At 52.6% G+C, this 22,699-nt stretch overlaps 1 protein-coding gene across 3 annotated transcripts in view; it reads right to left on the reverse strand.

Annotated features, from left to right (window-relative positions):
* Positions 1-8,019: 8,019 nt before the first annotated feature.
* Positions 8,020-22,699, reverse strand: part of LOC144733585 (ribosomal protein S6 kinase alpha-3) — a 64,020-nt gene continuing 49,340 nt past the window's right edge. For 2 of the 3 annotated variants that reach the window (XM_078615607.1, XM_078615609.1), the window contains 11 exons: positions 18,909-18,973; positions 18,061-18,163; positions 16,623-16,753; positions 15,375-15,500; positions 14,699-14,788; positions 12,237-12,395; positions 11,578-11,739; positions 10,599-10,675; positions 9,534-9,651; positions 9,236-9,373; positions 8,021-8,370 (listed from right to left, as the gene is read on the reverse strand). In XM_078615607.1, coding sequence (XP_078471733.1) covers positions 8,245-8,370; positions 9,236-9,373; positions 9,534-9,651; positions 10,599-10,675; positions 11,578-11,739; positions 12,237-12,395; positions 14,699-14,788; positions 15,375-15,500; positions 16,623-16,753; positions 18,061-18,163; positions 18,909-18,973 — 1,295 coding nt within the window. In that variant the 3' untranslated portion in view covers positions 8,021-8,244. Of the gene's footprint in view, positions 8,371-9,235; positions 9,374-9,533; positions 9,652-10,598; positions 10,676-11,577; positions 11,740-12,236; positions 12,396-14,698; positions 14,789-15,374; positions 15,501-16,622; positions 16,754-18,060; positions 18,164-18,908; positions 18,974-22,699 lie in introns of all 3 variants that reach the window. The other variant, XM_078615608.1, reaches the window with a different exon arrangement.

Genomic DNA, 22,699 nt, shown 5'->3' on the forward strand with positions numbered 1-22,699 from the left:
AAGAAATGTACACAACCATGCTCGGCGGTATACGGGTGCGTACACGGGAAAGAGTACAGACTTGTTTTTGTGTTGTTGTTGAAATTGTGCCGCTGAACGAGTGGACACGCTTCCCCCCCCCCCTCGTCTTCTTTAAAAACAGACGCGACGCTTTGTAACGTGCTATAAAACACTTAAATAAAAACCTAACTACGAACAACCACAAGTACGGATACACGTTTCAATTAGACGTTTTGCTTTCAGTGGCCACCCCTTTTCCCCCTCTCTCTCTTTCCGATCGCTTTGGGGAAGGGTGCGAGACGTCGACGCCGTCTCTCTCGACGTCGTCCGCGTCTCATCACCGAGGCGACTTCCGCCGTGACGCAGCAGCGCCACCGGGGGGGATTACACTTTTATTTGTTTTAAAGCATGGGCACCAAACTTGTAATCATTAAAAAAAATGAGTTATCCCTGACAAAGCGAGCATCGACGATGCTCATCCATTGGTGGAAATTCCACGTTTCCATGGCAGGAGGCGCAATCTGTTATCAGGATTGACCACGGGTTTCGTCATAATTCAGGACAACCAACCGCATGCCCACCCGCAAGGTGAGATTTACGTGGCGAAACAATGCGGTTAATTTTAGACGCAGGCTTTTTTTCTACGACCCCGTGTGATGATTCGAAAAGAGTTTTCTTTTGGGCGAGAGCCGAGCTGCTGGCCGTCTTCTCCAGCCTGCTTCTTGAACATGGCACATTTGGCGATGACGTGACAACTCGCTTTGATCGGCTCTGTCTGGTGGTGGCAGGCTACCGTGAGATGTGTGACATTTACAGAACGCCAAACGAAACCCAAAAGACACTAACCGTGAACCAAAAATAATACGGCGTAAAATAAAAACATTTCCTCATCACTTTAATAAAATAACCCTAGAAAAAAAATATGAATGTGACATTTGTTTTTTTTTATAAATACAGTATTACATTTTGGTCAGTACCTTTTTTTTTTCGTCAACCATTGCAATCGCGTTCTGCTCACCACTCTGCTCTTACGTCTGTGACAAAGAGTGCCCCCCCCACCGCCCCCGGCGCAGTGCTCGCGTCTGGAGGGCGACGTGGCCTGGTGGTGCCTCGCGTCTGGGCCACTCGGCCATCTCAGGCACCTTCACAATTCCGCGTCACTCCAAAGAAAACCCACGTCGCCATCCACAACAACGAACGCACATTCAAAGGCATTAAATAGTAAAAACAAATCAATACATAACGTCATTTAAGCCATCGATTTACTCCCGTCGTTACATACTCGTATGAATTCAGTTTCAAATTATTATTTTTTATCGGCGGAGATTGTCAGTTTTTTTTATTTTTTAATTTGGAGGTGGAACGCCCCATTAAATTCAACGCACAGAGTAAAAAATAAAACAATGTGGCCACATACGCGTGGGCCACAGGACGCCGTTCATCATCTATTGAGTCTCCGGTTTGGTCTGCCGTGCGTGGCGATGTATTTAGACGCGGCCTTCGGTCGGCCTCCACGCGCCGACGCACACTCGCCAACGAGCCCGACGCTCCTCATTTCGTTCAATTGCAACTTGAGCAAAAGCGAAATGTTCAACAACAACAAACAAAAATAAATCCTTCTGGGAGCCGACCGTGCGTGTGGACAACGTGCGATGACGTCAACGCCGATTGGCCTGTCGAGACTCGCACCCGTGACGAGAATGTGGAAATTCCACCACTGCTTCAGTTCGGTGCGACCGTCGAAACGTTTCCCGTCTGCCCGGGTGAGCGCGCTTTTGACAGCAAACGAGGCCCGCGCTTCCTCCACCTCCTCCTGCGCCGTCCGGCATAGGAGGAGGTGGAGGAGGTGGTGGAGGACGGGCGGACGTCGTCGTGGACGCCGCGCGACGGGCACAATTTGGCGAAGCCCTCCAGCACCTCCTGCCCCCGTGCCGTCGGCGACCAAAACGTCCGGCCTGTGACGCGCCGCCCGTCCAAAGGTGTCCACCACCACCGCCACCACCACCACTACCGCCACCACCACCGCCGCCGCTACCACCACCACCGCCTCCGTACTGCTCGGTGGCCAACCGCGGCGCAAACCCCCGCAGTTGTTCACGAGACTTTCGCAAGACAACTTCCACGCGGTCACCGCAAGACGATTTGGCGCAAACCACCACCCCCCAAATAATAATACAAATCCCCATGTGGCCCAGCGGCGTAGCAACTGAGTCGTGTGCAGGCAGTCCAACTGCACTAGGGCCGTGGACCGGGCTACAAAGAGCGGAGGGGGGGGGGGGATTTGGACTTTTAATATCTCAAAGAGGGGGGTGGGGGGAGCTGTATGTTCTGTACATGCATTGCCTCGAGTGGTGGGTGATTCATTATATTATTCCGAGTCGGAAACTGACGACTTTTAACGTCCTGGGGCAGACTCACAGATTTCCGGGCGATAAGCGGCTCGCTGTTGCCTCGCCCAAGAGGGGGCATCCCCCCCCCACCCACCGGTGCAAGATGCACGCAAACCCCCCCCCCCCCCACATCGGACCGAGCACGTGTATTTTAGCACGAGCATGAGACACGTTTGTCAATGCCTCTCCTGTTTCTATGAACGCCAATAACGGTAGGAGTTAAGTGTTGGGCAACAATGGATTTATTTTCTTCAAGATTAGGATATTAGGGCCACAAGAAAGCTGAGTTTAAAAACAAGAACATCTTAGTTCTGCCCATATATAGAAGCCACGTGGAAGGCGACGGTGTAAGCCGAGTGACACGCAACTGAAACGCTGGACTTGAAATGAGTGGGCTACGACTTGAATCTTACACGGGTAACAACGAACACAACACGAGGGGATGTGCGCACGAGAACGACAGTGTTTTATCTGTACACACGAACATATGCAAGTATACACATATACAGAGTATGTACACAACGCGCCGCATTAGCGCAGTGCGCCAAGAACCCGGCGACGTGAATTCGATTCCCACCCACGGCCACCATCAGTGGCAGGAGTCCCTGTGCTGTGCCTCCTGCACAACCACGCGTGGACCAGTGTGGTGAAGAAGAGCGAAACGCACCCGCCCCGCCAACCCCCTCCACCTCCCTTTCATCCAGCAGTGGATTGACAAAATGGCTGTAACTTATTCTAATGTATTGTACACACACGTGTGTAGAGCGTACACAGTACTGCATAAAGGTACGTGTACACGTGTTGTATTGACACCCCAGGCAACAAACACACACAATGCTGTTACAGGTCTTCACGGCGACCCTTAGTGCATTCATCTATGGACGCATTCAGCCGCGTGTGTACGTGCTGCGAATGCCACAATCGGAGGGGGAGCTACGTCACTCTTTAAAGCCTAATCACCCTACACAGCCCACCGAATACTCACACACACAGGTGTTGAGACGTTTGCATATATGTCTTCATTAGTCTGAGACGGGATGCGTTATAATACAGCAGCACTTTGTAAGTGTCCGTTTGAAAAGGACAGCATCGGTTGGATTCCTGGATGGCATCGGCTGGAGCCCCACGGTGTGGCTGGTGGGGGCGGCTTTCCTCCTCCGCTTGCAGTGAAATGGTGGAGCCCCCGTCCAAAGTAAAGAGATGATTGGAGTAAAAAAAAAACTATTTAGTTTTCTGAAGTTTCTCGAGTGCCCTGCACAGGATGGCCTCCAACAGGTCACGGAGTGTTTGTCGTACGAATAACCCAGAACACGCTCCGCCGCTTTGAATTGTCCAGGAGCTAAAGCCAACGTCGGGGTGTGCTGCTGCTGCTGCTGGCCACGAGAGGGCTTCAGGACAGAGCGAGAGAGAGAAAGCGCGTCGTTTCGCCGCACCTCCTCCTCCTCCTCGTCCCACGTGAAAGGAGTGCAGACGACCACAGTGGGGGGTTCACCGTACGGCCAGTCGCGCCATTGTGGCTCGTGTCATTACACTTTCCGTTCATAGAGATGTCCGCCGTGGCCTGTCCATGTTCCGATGCCGTTGACGGTCCCGCCAGCGTCTTCGAGAAGCTATGTCAGAGCCAGGAGGTTTGAGACTTTTTGGGAGGGGGGGGGGGTCTCGACCGATGTGTTGTCACGACGTCCCAAAGCCTCTCCCCCAGGCACGTGCGGTACGCACCGTGCCATGCGGGCTTCGGGAGTGCCGACAATCGACTTGATTCGGACTCTTGTGGATGCTGTCGGAACACTTCCGCCATCTCGGTAACGGAGCGAGAAGCTTTGCCGAGGTTCCGAGGCCTGCGGCCGCCCTCGTTAATACCGCGAGGTGCATTGGACCGGAACATCCACGGCCGTCTGCATCGCCAGCGGACGTGAAACTACCCCCCCACCCCCCCGTGACGCAAGTTAAAAGCAGCGCCCGTAGGTCACGCGCGTGCATGCCGGCACCGCCGTCAAAACTGTTGCATGCTTCAAACTGCCTGGTCGTTAAAACCACGAGATGCTGGGCATTTTCGACAAGAGATAGGAATGATTGTAAAGTGACAAATGAAACAAAAAATAAGGTCGAGTTAAAGCATTTTCAACCCTCAGGCTTTCGTGACCGATTATTTTGATTCGCAAATGGTTTTGGGTCGGGTTTGCCGAGTAGGGGAAAAAAACGTGCCGTGCGCCCTCCACCACCCGGCAACGGCCAACGAACCAATCTGCCGCGTGACAAAACGAGTGTCACCAATGTGGCGAGCGCCACCGGCGCGGGCGGGCGATGGGCACGCGCTCCGCGAACGTCTCCCGCCGGCTTCAGCCGCAACCAGCGTCGTCAGCTCCAAGTATCCTTGACGGCGCGCAGTGACTTACAACGGAGGCCACGGCAACAATTGACCGATGCAACGTGAACGCCGACAAATAGTTCTCAACTCGACTTAGACAATTACTTAAAGCTACGACGCTTTAATGTCCCCCCCCCCCCGCATTTAATGCGATCAGCCGCTCCCAACTGCAGCCGTCGGCGTTCAACAAACCGTCTCAAACAAATGTGGCAAACGTGAGATTGACTTTTGCTAATCACGGCCGATGAACTCTCAAATATGAAGCGAAACGGACTTCCCAGACTTGGTCGACACTGGGGATCAAGCGAACTACATTATGGCCGATGCAGATGTCATGACTTAAAAGGAATATGGCTTCGAATGTATTTTATGAACGTTAATTTATTTTGTAATATGGTTAAAAAAAAAAAATAGTGGTAAGCTTCACTGAACTGTCTTCAGGTATAGAGTATCCAGACATACACACACGCACGTACAGCGGACACAGATCTATAATATACGAACGCACGTGCATATATGTACACGCGTATTCGTAAAACGCACACACACACACACATTAACGCACACATGTGAAAGTTAACATATACTACGTATGTATTCTTATGGGCCTACGACAATCACTGTCAGACCTCGAAGCTGAAAAAGGTTGAGCCAGGACAGTATTTGGATGGGTGACCTCAATTCCTAACAGGTGTTATAGGCTGCGGGGCTACATTGGTGGGCCAGAATAGGGTGGTAGTGCAAATGCCTGGGATTTACTTGGCCGTCCTTCACCACGCTGGTCATACGGGCTGAAGGGAGTGGCGGCTCTACCCTGCTAGTCCATGGGCCGGAGTACACGTCTGTACCACTTAAGTTGGTCAAACGTGAGCGGTACCCATGTATTTGTGCGGCTAATAAGAGCGAATCATTTCGTAGCCCACTCATTTGAAACGGTTGGCACGCTATTCACTGTTATTGGCCCGCAAAAAGAAACTGAAACCACTGAAGTTATGCCACCCTAAGTGAAGTATCTGGCGTGGGCTGGTGGACTACACGTGGTGTATGTGGCACCAGATGGAGACTGAACAAAATCCATCGGTGTGCTTACAGAAACTTCCTGTTAAGGGTCTCCGTCGATTGCCATCTTTGTCAGCAGAGGTCTTTATTCGGGAACTCCGCAAAAAAGCAACCTCCCGTTACAATGGGACTCGTTATTTTTATACGAAATAAAAATGATGCATCCGCAGCAACACCACGGGGAGGGGAGTGGGGTCAAAGGTGTTAATGCACGGGCGAAGAAGGGGACGGGAGGGGGACGGAGAGAAGAGGATGACCGGGAAACGGGGATGTGAGGAGCCGTTCGGACACAAGTCCCCAGGACGAGCACAGAGGGCAGGGATCAAGATGTCTGTGATGAGAGTTTCAGAGACAGAGGGTGGAGCAGCGTCTGTGTCCACACGGGGGTTGTGGGAGGAGGGGGGGATTCTGAGGTGGGGGTGTCCACAGAGGCCACGTGATGTACGGGAGGCTGGAGTTTATATCGAGAAGTGGTTCTTAACCTTTACCGCAGCCTTGCAACCCCCTAAGGTTCTCAGTCGTAAAAAAAAATGTACAATGTTAATAAATACAGAGGTTTGATGAAATAAAGTAGTTGTACTTACGTGCCCGTGCTTCTTAATTTGTGTTTTCGATTATTTACCTTCTAAAAACACTCTGGCCACGTCTCGCACACCCAGGGGGTGCGTGCATCCTAGGCTAAGAACCGCTGATCTAGAGAAATATGTTCAGGTCCTACATCTGGTAAGGGTGCCTTAACTTGGCTCTGAGCCTGAGGCACTTCCATGAATCCTGGTAAATCCTGAGCATCCTAAGCTTTCCCAAATCCTTAATTTTTTGAGCCGCAGTTTTTAATGAACTTACATCAATTTGCATCAATTATATATCTGGCATGCAGATGTGCGTTAGCATTCACCGCATATATATACACACACAGACGCACGCACGCACAACAGGCAATGGAAACGGCAAAAGCACGCACACTCAAAACTGTCCTGTGTCCGACTTCTATAGAAAATTGGGGAAGCACATTTCTCCTGAATTTGTACAAAAACATCCTCAATTTAAACCCATCACAGCCACCCACCCCCCCCCCAACGTCTCCTTATGGGCAGCACTTTAAACCGAGTTGGCGATTTAGACCAGGGTCACTTTGGCGGTGTTTTTAGTCAACCTGAAATCGTATCCCACCACCCCCATCACCGCCTCCCGCCCACCCCCCCCCCCCCACCAAGACCACGTCATACAAACGACCCCCCCACCTCCCGCCTCATTAAATAAAGCTTTGTAATATTTTTTTATACAAATACGAACAATTGATGATAATTCAATAGAATAAACATTTAGCCCATGTCGGGTTGTCAAGTCCCAGGTGAGAATTGAAGGCGCTTGTACAAAAAGAAAGGAAAAGACTTCGCTGCGTCGTGCGTAAACATTCGCGCCTTTCTTAAATCGTTCGTGAATCAGCAGAGGAAGGCGGGATGTGAGCTATGGGTGGGTGCTTTTGGAAGAGAGAGGATGCAGCACGGCGGTTTGCGACCGTTCCTAATTTACGTTCCGCAAGGCTTCGCGAGAGCCGGGACATGGGGGGGGCGGCCTCCATCGGGGTCGTAGCGGAAAAAGGGAAAGTTGTACGTTGGGCGGTCGGTTCCGTCTCAACCGGGCGGTGGCGCTCGGCCCGCGTGCACTTGACCGGACGTCGCGTGTGCGCCGGTCCGTCGCGCGGCATCGCCGCCACCGACGTGTCCGTCCCGGTGCGGGCTGCACGAGAACGCAATGCGCGTGGCTCCGCCTCGGCTCTTGACCACGCGCCCACCGACGCAGCTCGATCCACGCTCTTTGCTCACTCGCTCGCTCCCCCGCGCCCACTCCACGCCCGCTCCCCACGCCGCTCCCCACGCCGCTCGTTTCGTGACGCGGCTGCCGGAGACGTTCACGTCCCAGCGGGGGAGCTCCGCGGTGCGGTACCACGCTCGACGTGTCCGTGCGCCCCCCCGCGGCGGAACGTTAACGGTGGCCGGGTCCAACCGACAGCACCGACCGCGATGAGGAGTCCGGGTGCGGGTCGTGAGCCGCGCCGCTCTCTCTGCGCCCGCCCAGGTGGCGCTGCCGCGATCTCCACGACCGCCCGGGGCGTCCCCCTGCCCGCCGCCACTGCCGCGCGCGCGGCACGGCGTGCCGTTCTCGCCGCGCGTTGCCCGGTCGGCGCACCCGCCCCCCCCCCCCCGCCCCCCCGGCGGCCGATCGTCGTTTCTTTGGCAGCCTCGGCGTTCCGCGTCGAGCTGGGAGGTCGGCGCTCTCCACACCCGCGTCCCCGCAGAGACGACGCCCGGGGAGGAGGGGGAGGGGGTGGCTTGCTCCCTGCGGTGCGGCGACGGAGGAGGGGAAAGTGGCGCGTGGGAGGGGGGAGGGGGGGAGGGAGGAGGAGGCGGTGGTGCCGCCGCCGCCTCACAGCGCCGTCGACGAGATCTTCTTGATGCCGCGGCGCTGGGCGAGGGTGGAGGAGCCCACTGGCTCCAGCGCCGGCTGGGCCAGCGTGTGGTGCAGGGCTGAGTAGGTGGCGGCCATAGCGCCCTGTGGGAAGGGCGAGGGGGCGGGTGGAAGAGGGAGCGTTTGTGAATGTGTGTGGCCGACTGTGGTGTGATTCTATAAAGTGGGTTTGTTCCGTGTGTGTACGCTGCGCGTACGAGACCCGATTCCCTCTCGCGGCCACCAACACCAGTGACGCTTATCTGAACCGGTGCCGGGGCTCCTCTCGGCCTCAAACGAGTAGAGTATATTCTCCTATAACGCGGTAGTTGCGTTCATGAAAAACACCGTATTATGGAAAAATATAGGGTAAAGCATAGTCCGCAATAACCACATGAGATGCATATGCAGGCCGTACAACCGCTAATTCCTACTCGCGCCACGTAGTTCTGCTCGCTCAATCGCGTTATATCCAATTCGCGTTCTAGGAGAACAGCCTTTACCTGGTGCTGTGTGTAAGCCTCGGTACTCGGGAAAGGAAGGCTGCCGGGCGTGGTGCAGGCCTTCATAGGTGCTCACCAACAACACTTCCGCCAAGTGTGTTAAAGTGTGGGGATCTGGGTGCGCGTACGCATGTGGGTGGGATCTCCTACCTTGTGGGGAGCAGTAGCGTCGCGGTTAGCACGCTGCACTATGAACCTGGCGACCCGAGTTCAATTCCCGCTCACGGCCAACACCAGTGACAATTGTCTGAGCCGGTACTGGGCCTCCCCTATGTCGACTTAGCCTCAAATGAGTACCTGGTGCGGTGTCGAGTAAACATCGCCACTGGGGAGACAAAGGCGGTCGGGCGTGGTGTTGGCCACCCACCACCTCGTGTGCCGTACCGGCCTTCATAGCTGCTCGCTAACAACACTTGTCCCAACAGTCTGTTCAGGCTATGCGGGGGATCTTTGTCTTTGCCTCCTACCTTGACAAGCGCCGCGTCCTGCCGAGTCAGCTGGCACTGGGGCAGCGTGTCGCGCAGCGCGATCCACGGGTGGCGCAGCACCTGGGCGGCTGTGAAGCGCTGGTGCGGGTCCACGTGCAGCATCTTCTTCACCAGGTCCTGCACGAGTGCGCGCCACGCAAAACGCGCGTCCAAGTCGGACGCGTTGAACAATGGTCAGGCACGCGCGCAGTGTGGACCGACGGCCCAGGACCCTTCCCGAAGGAGCCGGGAGACTCGCCACGGCTTTCCTGCGACAACAATCGCGTGCGTCTGCTACCTTGGCGGCCTCGGACACCGTGTCCCAGTTGCCGCCGGACAGCAGGAAGCGTCCGCTGCCGATGCGTGTCAGGATCACGCCCGGCGTGTCGTCGGGCCCGTTGGCGAAGGGCGTGTGCCTGGTGCCCGCCAGGAGAGGGGGGAGGTGCAAATGCAGAGGAAGACAATTCGAAAAATGAACTCGCTACATTTGTCAAGAAACAAATAAATGATGGGTGATGCTCGTAAAAAAAAGTAGAGCGATTCCATTTCAAGTTCACGAACAACTTCATTGCAGCAATGTTTAATATAATTATTATTGTTGTCGTTGACATACTTCAGCAATTTGTACTTATATACGTTATTCGTGTTTGGTATTGTTGGAACTTTCTGACCCGCCCCAACTGGACATCTGCAGTCTAAATTAAGAATCTGATGATCGTGATTGAGAAAAATCGCTGAGAGAGTGCCCAGTCTGATCTCAGAAGCTAAGCAGAGGTGAGCCTGGACACTGCGTGGATGGATGACCACCATGCACAAGCTGGGTGTCACAGGGTTGCAGCGTTCCTCGCTGGACACGAGGTACGTCTCACCGTTCTACTTCTGTCCTCTATAGTCTCTCACCGCTACGCTTCCTCCCCCGCCCCGCCTTCATCAACCTGCACTTGACCAGTGCGGTGAAGTATGGTCAAATAACCGCCACTGTGGGGGGGCGGCCTCATCCAGCAGTGGGATTGACAAAGTGACTGTAATTAGCCAAGATAGTGGAATCGAGTTTTTTTATTCCCACTAACACAACTGCATGGTGCTATCAACACGGACCGCCCATTGCGTGTGTGTGTGTGAACGCACATTATTTGGCTGAACACCTTTAATGTATAGAGGATTGCAGAGCTTGGGCGACTGTTGGTATCAGCTCATTGCCTGGCTGCTGCCTGTTATAACAGTGGCCAGGATCCACAGATAGAGCGATAATATCGCTCTATCTGTGGATCCTGGCCACGCCGCCCAAGTTGCTCCCTCACTCGAGTTGGTTGCAGTCATCGTTTACGGTTGAAGCCACTGCGGTGATGCGGTGCGAGCGTACCCAGCCAGCATGGTGTAAAGCAGAACTCCCAGGCTCCAGATGTCGCACGCTGCGTCGTAGCCCTGCCTCTTGAGAACCTACACAGACAAAATACCCACGCGTGCAAACAAAGTAGTACAATCAATGTATCCATATCGACTGCAGGGGCAACTGCTGTCAGTACGCAGCTATTAAGGTCAGCATGGCAACACGGGGGGGGGGGGGGGCAGAACTAATCCCAGCCACCGTTGTCTTAGGAATGCCAATGTCCTTACACTGCACCAGGTACTCATTTAAGGTTGAGTTGACCTAAGTGAGGCCCAGGACCGGACCAGTTATAATTCTGCACACCACTGATGTTCGCCAACGCTGCGAAATGAACTTGGCCCACTGGGTTTGTTGCGCGAGAACCACCGCTCTCCACCATAGTTCCATGCAAAGACAAAGATCCCCCGTGTAGCCTTAACAGACTGTTGGGGCAAGTGCTGTTAGCGAGCACCTATGAAGGCCGGCACGGCACACGAGGGGGTGGGTGGCCAGCACCACGGCCGACCGCCTTTGTCTCCCCAGTGGCGATGTTTACACACCGCACCAGGTACTCGCTTGAGGCCGAGTCGACCTAGGGGAGGCCCAGGACCAGCTCAGATAATGAATCGTCACTGGTGTTGGCCGTGAGCGGGAATCGAACTCGGGTCGCTAGGTTCGTAGCGCAGCGCGCTAACCGCTAAACCACCGCTCCCCATAGCCTCATACACACATTTGAAGAATAGGGCATGGGCATCGTGGTTCAAATTTGAAAAATTACTCTCAAATTGAGAGACATAGCAACAGTTGCCCTGACTGGCTAACGCTCCGTTGCAGGCCAATGCTTGCGCGTTATGACAGCAGCAGGGCATTGGAAGGGTAAGGGGCTCCGTGATTGCCCAGACATGGCAGCCACACATGCCAATCCTCGAGTGGAAGCCACGAGTGAACATCAGCTGGCTACGCGCTCTCTCACCTCGGGCGCCACGAAGTTCGCCGTGTAGCACGGCGTCATGAGCAGCCCGTTCTCGGCACGCAGCTGCTTGGCGAAGCCAAAGTCGCAGATCCTCAGCGACTCCGGGTTCCCCGACTCGTCCACGTACAGGATGTTGCTCGGCTTCAGGTCTCGATGCACCACCTGGCAGAGGAAGAGGGACAAGAGGAGGAGGAGGGAGTTGCAAGGCGGGATGAGTGGCTGTGCGCGTGTGGTCGGCGCGGTGTTGCTGTGTGTGTGCGTGCGTGCGAGTGGTTTTTGTGTGTATGTGCACGATTGCTTGCTTGTGTGTGCGTGCTTGCGTGAGTGGTTGCTGTGTGTGTGTGTACATGCGAGAGTGATTACTATGTGTACGTGCATGAGTAATTGCTGTGTGTGTGTGCGTGATTTCTGGGTGTGTGCTTGCGTGAGTGGTTGCTGTGTGTGTGCGTGCGTGAGTGATTGCAGTGTGTGTGTGTACATGCGTGAGTGATTACTATGTGTACATGTGTGAGTGAATGCTGTGTGTGTGTATGCGTGAGTGATAATTATGTGTGCGTGCGTGATTGCTGTGTGTGTGTGTGTGCGTGAGTGATTACTATGTGTATGTGCGTCAGTGGTTGCTGTGTGTGTGTGAGTGCGTCCGAGAGAAGTGCACCCACCCCCTGCGAGTGGAGATACTCCACGGTGCGCGCTATCGTCTGCAGCACCGCGCTGGCCTCGCGCTCCGAGAAGAACTTCTGCCGCAGGATTTTATCCAGCAGCTCCCCGCCCTTCATGAGCTCTGTGACGAGGTAGACACTCTTCCCATCGTCGTACACCTAAAGATGACGAGGTACAAGCTGTCATGGTCATCGTAGACCTAGAGATATCATCATCATCATTATTTTAATCATCACCATCCTAGAGCTACATCACTGAAAATTCAAGATTGCAATTCTCACCAACCATGAATTGGCCAAAATAGCAGCCACGTAGTGGGCTAATGTTTTAAATTACACCATCATTGTCGCCTGGAAATTAATTCCCGTGCACCTGCGGCAGGAATCGAACCATCGGATATGTGCAAAGTGCTTTTGGTGGCGAGTGCTCCGACCGCTGGGCCATTGTTCAGCAGCCCGTACACCGTGTACATACAAGTAGGGAGAGTTAAAAGCCCTTTCAGGGCATCCACTCACAGGCCATTACTGACAAAGGTGTTGTCACAAGCGCTATTTACGACTGGGGCTAAGAGAGTTCATGCGTGCGTGCGAGTGTTTGGAGGTGTATGTGGGGAGCAGTGCCGCACTGATTAGCAAGCGTGCACTAGGAATCCAGCGACCCGAGTTCGATTCCTGCTCACGCCCAACACTAATGATGATTCTAGATTTGAAGCTTTCGTGACTGCAAGGATTCATATTCTTAGGTTTTTTTCGGTAAAGTCACGTAGGTAAAAAATTTAAATTAATTTAAATTTTTTACCTACGTGACTTTACCGAAAAAACCTAAGAATACTAATGATGATTATCTAAACCGGTTCTGGGCCTCCCCTAGGTCGACTCGGCCTCAAATGAGTACCTGGTGCAGTGTGTAAACATTGCTACTAGGGAGACAAAGGCGGCTGGGCGTGGTGCTGGCCACCCACCCCCTCGTGTGCCGTGCCGGCCTTCATAGGTGCTCGCTAACAGCACTTGCCCCAACAATCTGTTAAAGGTTATACGGGGATCTTTCTCTTGTCGGTGTATGTGGGAAGCAGTGCTGCAGTGGGTTAGCACAACCGCACTATGAACCCGGTAACCCGAGTTCGATTCTCGCTTGCAGCCAAGATCAATTACGAATGTCTGAACTGGATCAGCCTTAAATGAGTAACTGGTACAAGTGTGTCATCCTCAGCACTGGGGAGACAAAAACACGGCCGGGAGTAGTGCTGGCAACATCACTCCGTCGTACACCGTGCCAGCCTTAATAGGTGCTCGCTAAAAGCATTTTATTGTAGGCTATATGGGAGATCTTTCTCCTTTTTGTAGGCGTATTCATGGATGTGTGTATTTGTACTTGTGTTTATGTGTGTGTCCGTGACTACGTACGTGTGTGCGCACTGTCTTATGACAAGCACCTCCCACTGTAGGTCTACTCAGCCTGAAATGGCCAGATCCCGCGTACGCACGTGCGTGTGTGCGATGTTGCCCACCCAGCCCCTTTGCAAACTCGTGTCACGCCGACCCCAATATGCACTTTGCCAACAGCACCTGCAGGCACAGCCCCTTCAGCCGGGAGAACTCTTTGGCTCGTGTCATCGCCTTGAGCTCCCGCTGCTCCACGCATGCACGTGCGCGCCCCGTGTACGCGCGCTCCCCGTGTGTATTTGCGCTCCCGTACATACGCGGTGTGTACATGTGCTCCCCATGTACACACATGCCCCGTGTACGCGCGCTCCCCGTGTGTACGTGCGCTCCCCATGTACACACGTGCCCCGTGTACACGTGCTCCGTGTGTATTTGCGCTCCCCGTGTACACACATGCCCTGTGTACGTGTGCTCCGTGTCTACGTGCGCGCGCCTGTTTCCCCCGCGCTGCTGTGGCAGCGTGTGGCCAGCCTAAGCCAATTAGCGTAAAGGTCGCGCGCGTGCGTGTAATGGCCCCAAACGGTCGCCGAGCCGTGACGGGGGTTTGTAAACGAGTTAACGAGGGGCCCAGCCCGTTCGATAAATCTGGAAGAGGCCGAGTTTATTGAAACCACAGCCGTGTTTCTCGCACGACAGTCAAATATTTGTTCATTCTGAAAGCGAGAATTCAGCCGATTTAAGTGCAAAAACTAATTTAGTGTCATGGGTTTTGTGTGTGTGCGGTCATTGGTGAATGGGCTGAGACCAACAATTCACTACACTAGAGAACCCGGTTTAATCACAGGCGGGTGAAACCTGGATTTGAACCCAGACTCTTAAAGCAGTTGCGCTCAGCACCCTTCCAGTAAACATCCAACGTTGGTCGACGTTGGTCCCGACGTTGGCCCCGACGTTGGCCCAACTCTGCACGTTCACCGTTCTGACACGGCCATGTAAAACCCTCCAGGCCACCTCGCAGGCCGAGCATAATTTATCAGAGACGAACCTACGGCAATTTGCGGATTTTAAAGCGAGCTTACGTCTTTTAACGTGATGACGTTGGGATGCTGTCCGTAACGGAGAAGGATTTCTATCTCTTCCGACGGGTCTCGTTTACTCTTGTCGATGATCTGTTCAGCAAAAATAAAACAAAATAAACAAAACATTAGAGAATGTAATAGTTAGCGTGTGGATACCACGTCTCTAAGGCATGCTGTAATATTTAAACTAAATAAGATAGTTCATTCATTCATTCGTAGATTTCCATCTATTTCTTTTCTACATTTAAAAACAGGATGCAAACCATATATTTAAAGGAATCCACAACCCAAAAAACACAAACAAACCTTATCTGTTAGATACACGCCTGTTAAGTTTGCGCAGGAAAGGGGTGATGATGTTGCCACCGCGTGCGATCCCAATTGAGTCATTTCCAGGTACAGCATTGGAATGCTTTTTGGCAACATTCTGTGGGCTTTTAGCTACGGGAGAAAACCAGAGAACTCGGAGGAAACCCGTGCACACGCACACAGGCACACACGCACGCACACACACAGGCACACACGCACGCACGCACACACACACACACGCACGCACACACACACGCAGGCACAGGCACACGCGCACGCACACACACAGGCACACACACGCACACACACACGCACGCACACACACACGCACGCACAGGCACACGCGCACGTGCACGCGCGTACAGACCTTGACGGCGTACTCCATGTTGGTGGTCTTGTGTATGCAGCGCTTGCACACCGAATAGGAGCCCACACCGATGTCCTCCCGCAGCTCATAGCCGTCCGAGAACTGCACGCTGTTGCCGTGCAGCTGCTGTTGGGAAACAAAGCTTTAGTACTCAAAGCTAAGTCCGGGTTTCATAGCCGGCTGCTGCCATGCTCCAGTCTTTTTTTTTCCCCATCGCCAGCAGGACCCAGCGACAAGATCCCCTGCCTGTGCCACCACCGTGCCGCTACTGTCGGTCGTCCACCGTATCGCTCCTCGTTCCTGTCACTCCGCCCTGCACTACAGCTCATGGTGGAACTCTTTGCAGCAGCGACTCACAACCTCCTCCTCTTGTCTACACAGAGGAGCGGGGGCCGTGGTCACTGCCGGGCGTCGTTTCTCCGTGGCAGCCCCCGCCGTTGTGACGCGGCCATCATCACGGCCCCGCTGCGCCCTCGCAGCAGTGGCAGCGTTCAATCGACTCCGACTTTTAAGAAATACTTTAAGGCCCCACCCCTTTCTCCCAGCGTTTGAGTGTCACTGAGTTTGGCACCTCGCCTCTTGAGTCGCGGTCATTTACATCCGTCAAATATTGTGAGTGTTACAGATTGCGTTATAATAATTATAAAAATTACTATTCTAGCAGAGCCTGCCAAGACGTAGGAAAAAACCTTGACAAAGACTCCTAGGTATGGCAGTGGGCGAATATCCATTGCATCGCTGCCTTCTTCAGCCATGTGATCGAACAGAGGCAATGAGACCCTGCAGAAGGCAGCAACACAGCAGCATACCCTTCACCCACCGCTGAACCGACTCGTTAAGTAAACACTTGTGGGCCGGCTTTGTACTCTTTAGTGGCGTGGAGTTGCAACTAATCACGCATCCCGCTGAGGTACTCCTAACCAGGGAGGATAACGTCCTCTAACTGCAAATCTCTGTAACGAGCGACAAGACGCGCTACCGCTGCACCACCTCCCAAAACTCTATGTTTTTCCTTGATTTTGATGAGGAAGAGTTTGACCAGGATGAGGTTGTTACTTCGTATTCGTACGGCTGATGTTGGTGTAGAGCAACAACGTATAATTTAACACGGAGATGGTTGGGCCAGATAATCGCGTCGGGAGTGGCGGGGGGGGGGGGCGGTGAATCGGTCGGCCGTGTTTGTGCATTGGGGCATCTCGTCGTCGGGGCGTTCCCGGCACGAGCGATCGTAGCGCTCGGCTGCTCCACCTGCACGATGGGGTGAAGCTGCGTGGTGGCCATCACGAACGTCTCCTCCACGTCGCCCAGCGGCGTCGCCACGAAGCTGAACCCGCGGAACAGCTGGTGAGCGTTGGCGCTGGGAGGCACGCCTGGGGAATCTGACAACAAATAAACCACAAATAAGAAATGTTCTCTTGATGTAAACTTTAAACGTACGTTTATGGAGCCAACACAATGATCCACATTTGTCTTTTAGGTTCGGCCGCGTGAGATTTTTACTCCCGAACATTCTCGTTATTAACCCTCTGCCGCCCGACAAAACAAGTCACGTTTACGGAGATATGATTTTTCTTTACACGTGCCAACACATGGACCGAACTCCCACCAATAAGCTCCTCCTCACCGCCGGCCTGAGAGAATTTCACGGCCGAATTGGACGTCAACCCACGACGCCGTTTTGCTCAAACCGCTTTGTATGCACGTACGTTGTATGCATGTTGCACGTATGCATGTTGAACTTCTTTCGCAGCCACGATAATCAATGGCGCGGGGAAGGCCAACAAACTAAACACAAAAAGCAGTTCTAGAGTAATAAAGTTTGTCAATCTAGAGGATTTAAAAAAGTGCATAGCTCCAGTGGCTTCCTAATATCGGAAAGCGAGACAGTCTCGAGATGGCCGCAGAAGCGCGTCTGAAAGCGCGCGATGGCGGTGACCATCTTTGTTCGATGACGAGCCAAAAGCCGCTGCATCGGGTAGCGAGCTCGGATCACAACGTGAGGCCGCTTCAGCTGCCCATGCTGTTCTTATGTTGTACAGACACACATATCAAGCGAGGGCGATGTTCAAGATGTTCATTAATCTGAAAAATCTTTGGATGACCCAAATCATTTCGTGCAATATTGACAAAGTGTGATGTCACTTCCGCTAAAAGTGCGTTGCGTGATCTCATGTTGGCAATACATTTAGTAACTTTAGATTAAATAGTTTAAATATAATAATCCTTACATTCAAATCATCGATTTATTGATGGAACTTTAGAAATATGAAAAATCAACGAATAAATATTTAACACCTTAGCCATACTTATCAAATACGAGAAAGAATTTTTGATGTCAAGGCTATAGCACCGTTTTCTAATTTTATCGTCGAGGTCAAAGACTTCTGGCACTGCAAAATTCTCTTTATACTCAGTTGACGTGCACTTTGTGTGTGTTTGTGTGTTTTCGTCTTTGTGTGTTTGACTGTTAATGTGTTGGTCTTTGTGTGCTTGTGTGTGCTAATGTGGTTTTGTCTTTGTGTGTTTGTGTGTTAATGTGTTTTTGTCTTTGTGTGCTTGTGTGTGTTAATGTGTGGCTTTGTCTTTGTGCGTTTGCTTTTTGCCATCAAGAGTATTTGGAAGTCCGATTCGGCCTTCTATCGCAAGGGTTCCTCCCCGCTACCGTTACAGGGAACCCGGTTCTCACCTTTTGGTGTTTTAGCCGTGAATTCGGGGTCGAAGTAAAACGTGTCTTCCGGTCGGCCTACGGCAGGCTTGAATGGCGGGTGAATTTCTTTCCGATAGAGCTTCTGTAAAATAACACGCACGGTGCAGAATGAGACGTCGATCCTCCGAGTGGCTGCACAGGGGGAGCGGAGGCACAGTGGTTAGCGCATTTGCGTGCTTTATCAACTCGGCGACGCGAGTTTAATTCCTAGCTATGGCTAACATCGGTGGCGAGCGACATATGACCTGGTCCTGGATCTGCCACCACCCTTTACTTACGTGCGCACTGACCAGTGTGGTGAAGTACGGTCAAACAAATGCCAATACCCACATTGTATGTCTTCATCCAGCAGTGGATTAACAAAGTGCTGTAATATATTTTATTTACATATTCATGATATGGCTGTTCAATGGCCTACATGATAAGCATTGAATGTCAAGTTAACACAAGTCAAAATGCCTCTGTTCAAATGAATGTATGGGGGTGGCACTCATCTCTGCTGGCAGCCCTGAGCCAGTGGTGGAAATTACACATTCCTGTGACAGGGGCCAGTCTGTTTATCGGACAACCACTGATCACTCTGCACAATGTGGTGCTCATGATGACAGGCTGCATCAATCTCCAGCCAAGAAATGCACTAAGTTATTCTCGCTCACTCAGTCAGCCAACCGATCACTCAAGCACCCACCCATGACTGCACTCAATCACCCACGCATCAATCCACTCACCCACTAGCTCGCCCATCCACTCTCCTTCTAACCTACATACCCCACCCATTCCCCCATTCACCATCAGCTAAATAAAGTAAAACGTATACAAAAACTTACGTTCCAATCAATAGTGGAAAAGAATGGATGTCTTTTGATTTCTTCCACACCATCAGAGCCAGCTCCTGAAAGTAAAGTATAACACTGCACATCAGGACAAACACGGTGGGATTTCTAGGTAACAAAACCACGTGATTGTAAGCACATGATCGCTCCCTCCCATCATGCCTTGCATCTCATGTGACACCACCGCACCGCTTGCACACAGCCTTGTCTAGACCACCGACTCACAAGGCTAAACAGTGTCACCAACAAAGCATTTTAAACAGCAGCAGCAACAGGAGGACAACGAGACAACTGAGTTTCACCCTCGTTGGGAATCATCTGCACAGTATAGCACTTGCTGCCTTCTACTGCCTTGTGTCACAGGGGCGCTGTGGGCGAGCTCTCGCTGGTCACTGCGGGCGACAACGAACGACTCTCAACACTTCCATAAAACTCTCAACGGGTCAAAGTGTCTCCTTGCTCAAACAAGCGATTGGTCGGTGCTCATACTCCATTGGTGGCCCTAAATCAGTGGTGGACATTCCACATTGCCATGGGCTGTGGCAAGTCTCTTTAGGTCAATCAAAAGGTTATACAGATTGTTACGAACCCTGGATGGATGCGTGTGCCGAGTGGACCCCTAAGAGAGGTGATGTGGATTGGAGGGTCGAGGAACGCGTCCGTGATTTCCAAGAAATCTGCCCATTTCTCGAGCAAGTTCCTTGTTTCGGAGGAGGTTTCGTGTTCCCGCACTGGGACATTTTTTTCTAATTTTAACTTTTCATTTTATTGCAATCTTATTTACAATGAAAAAACAAACCCCGAGTAGGTTAAGATACGCGATACGATTGTGATTTTTCCTTCTTCCCGTTAAGACGCCGTTCGAAGACGCTGCCGCGCTCGTGCCCCGAGGGTCTGGCGTGCTGGACTTGCAATCGAGGGGAGGGGGGCGGGAAACCTCAACCACGTGTTTGTTTTTTAGCTGTCGGAGGAAACCGCAGAGCTCGGGAGGAAACCCCATGCAGAACATGGGGAGAACAAGTACAGTGTGAAAGAGTAGGCCAACATACCCCACCCCCCGCCCCAAGAGGGGCTCCATGGTGAATCAGGAGAGTGATAACAGAATGATGAAAAAGGAATCGGGGGCTTTATTCTTTCCAGCACTAATACAGGTGCATTGAGCAGATATAACTGCTCAACACGCAAGCTATTAATGATTTGATATCGTTCGTCTTTGGGCGTTGTTCTCTGATCCGACACTGGTGGTGAGACAAAGCCATAAAGGAGGCCGTCTCTGGAGTAGGCCAATCAGTTTAAAATACAATGTGTACATGGTCATCGGAGCACATTTGTCTGCATGTTTCACCACAAGCATGACGTGTGGTTAATGCAGACTTGATTATGCCTTGTGCCCTGAGAACGATTGTTTAAGGGCGCTTTATACATTCAAATAATGATTAAATAATTATAAGGTATCTATTTAGTGTTTGAACATCTGAACACCTCCTGTATTATTGTCGTACAGGGTAAAGCTTATTGTTTGGGTCTTTCGGTAAAGTCACGTAGAACAAAAATCTTAACAAAAAGCTACGACGTTTCGATCGCAACACGAGCAATCGCTATCACAAGGGAAGGAGGAGGGGGAAAGCTGCTGAGGCAGACTGCCTTTGTTGTTCTACGAGACTTAACCGAAAGTCCCAAAGAATATAAATTCCTGCAGTCACGAAAGCGTTAAGTCAAGGGTAGCTTATTGTTTTTTTATCACTTTCATATCGGCAAAAAAAGGGGACCCCGTATAGATGATAACAAATTGGCGGGTGAAGTGTAGAGGCTGTGAATTAAAATGTTGCTTTCTCTACAATTCGTCACTGTTATTTTAGTGGGGTATCGATGAACGGATCACCACACTGCAGCGCCTAAACTGATGCAGACTATGGCCAAACCACGCACAATGTCCCTGAGCTCATCCGCCCTCGAAAGCTAAGCGAAATTGAGCCTGGATAGCGCGTGGATGGGCGGCCACAATGCATGAACGGTGTTAGCGGCCGCAGGGCTATGGTGTTGTTGGAAGCAAATGGCAATTTAGCACAAACCGTTGTTGTACTGTAACTATATGCTTTCATGCCTATGCTAAAAGACTTCGCCCACCGGCAATGACCAACATGGTGAAGTGTGGTCAAATAACCCCCCCCATGACCTGCATAGCGTGGGGGTGCCCTCGTCCAGCAATCGATTGGCAAGAGGGCCGCACATGTGACATGTACCCGATGCATTTAAACAATGGCATCATCATCAGCCACGATCAATCCACTGCTGCATTAAGGCCCCCCGAGCCGTCGCCATCTCTCAGTGCTGCGGCGTAACGATCCGTGCGGCGCCCGAAGACGAGCCGATTTCATCGCTCCATCTCCACGGAGGACGAGGGGCCCAGCCTCGGGTACGGTTCTCTCCTTTGACTGCCGCTCCGTTGTTAGTCTCGCCCATAGGCCATCATCCCCGCGAGGAACGTGGCCCGGCCCGAGCCCACGTCACTATTCTTAACAGTCGTCTTTAACCTGCGCCCGTTCTCTCAGCCACGTGTGCGTCGCTCCGTCTCTCGAGCGTGGACGAGTGGCATCGGTCCACACCACCATTCACGCTCACGGCCAACATCAGTGACAAATGCCTTAACCGGTCCTGGACCTGGCCTAGGTCGATGGAGCCTTAAACGCGTACCTGGTGTGTGAACATCAGCACTGCGGGGACACAGGTGGCCATGGGGTGGTGCTGGCTGCCCACCAAATGTTTTGCCGTGCCTAACTTCATAGGTGCTCACTAACTGCACTTGCTCCAAGAGTCTGTTCAGGCTACACGGGGCCTCTTTGCCTTTGTGCGCACGTGAAATTCAAGTGCCCATTCATCAGTGTGCGGTGTGTCATGTGCGGGACAGTCTGTTATGGTTACAATCGCCACAGAACAGCATCACAACAACCACAAGGCGCGCACACAGAGACACAAAGATAAAGATCCCCCGTATAGCCGTAAAAGACTGTAGGGGCAAGTGCTGTTACCGAGCACCTATGAAGGCCGACACGGCACACGAGGGGGTGGGTGGCCAGCACCACGCCCGACCGCCTTTGTCTCCCCAGTGGCGATGTTTACACACCGCACCAGGTACTCATTTTAGGCCGAGTCGACCTAGGGGATGCCCAGGACCGGTTCAGATAATCGTCACTGGTGTTGGCCATCAGCTGGAATCGAACCTGGGTCATTGGGTTCATAGCGAAGCGCGCTAACCGCTACACACACACAATGACACGCACGCACGCACGAACGTACAGAACACAAAGAGTACCCCTCAAGCCTTGTATACCGCTGGGGCAAGTGCTGTTACTGGGTGAACGCCGGGACACAGCACGCGAGGGGGTGGTGTGGCCAGCACTACGCCACATGTCCTAGGTGGATGCCCATTCCCACAGTGAAAGAACGGCAGGCGCAGATTACAGATGTCCAGCCAATCGATCAGCTCCAAAACATTAGGTCCTGCTGTCAAAGACAAGGGCTCCTATTTGCTGCTCTGCCATTGCTTAGTCCAGCAGACGTTCTTGCTTTGACCCGACACTCACCCAAGCTGCACCGTTGACAAAAAAAAGACAAAGATCCCCCCTACCAGTTAGGACAAATGCTGTTCGCGAGCACCTATGAAGGCCAGAAAGGCACGCGAGGGGGTGGGTGGCCAGCATCACGCCCGGCCGCATTTGTCTCCCGAGCGACAATGGTTTTACACATCGCACTAGGTACTTATTTGAGGCTGAGTCGACCTTGCG

This window comes from Lampetra planeri, chromosome 47 (assembly GCF_965212315.1).
Source record: "Lampetra planeri chromosome 47, kcLamPlan1.2.h2, whole genome shotgun sequence".
Classification (NCBI taxonomy): Eukaryota; Metazoa; Chordata; class Hyperoartia; order Petromyzontiformes; family Petromyzontidae; genus Lampetra; species Lampetra planeri.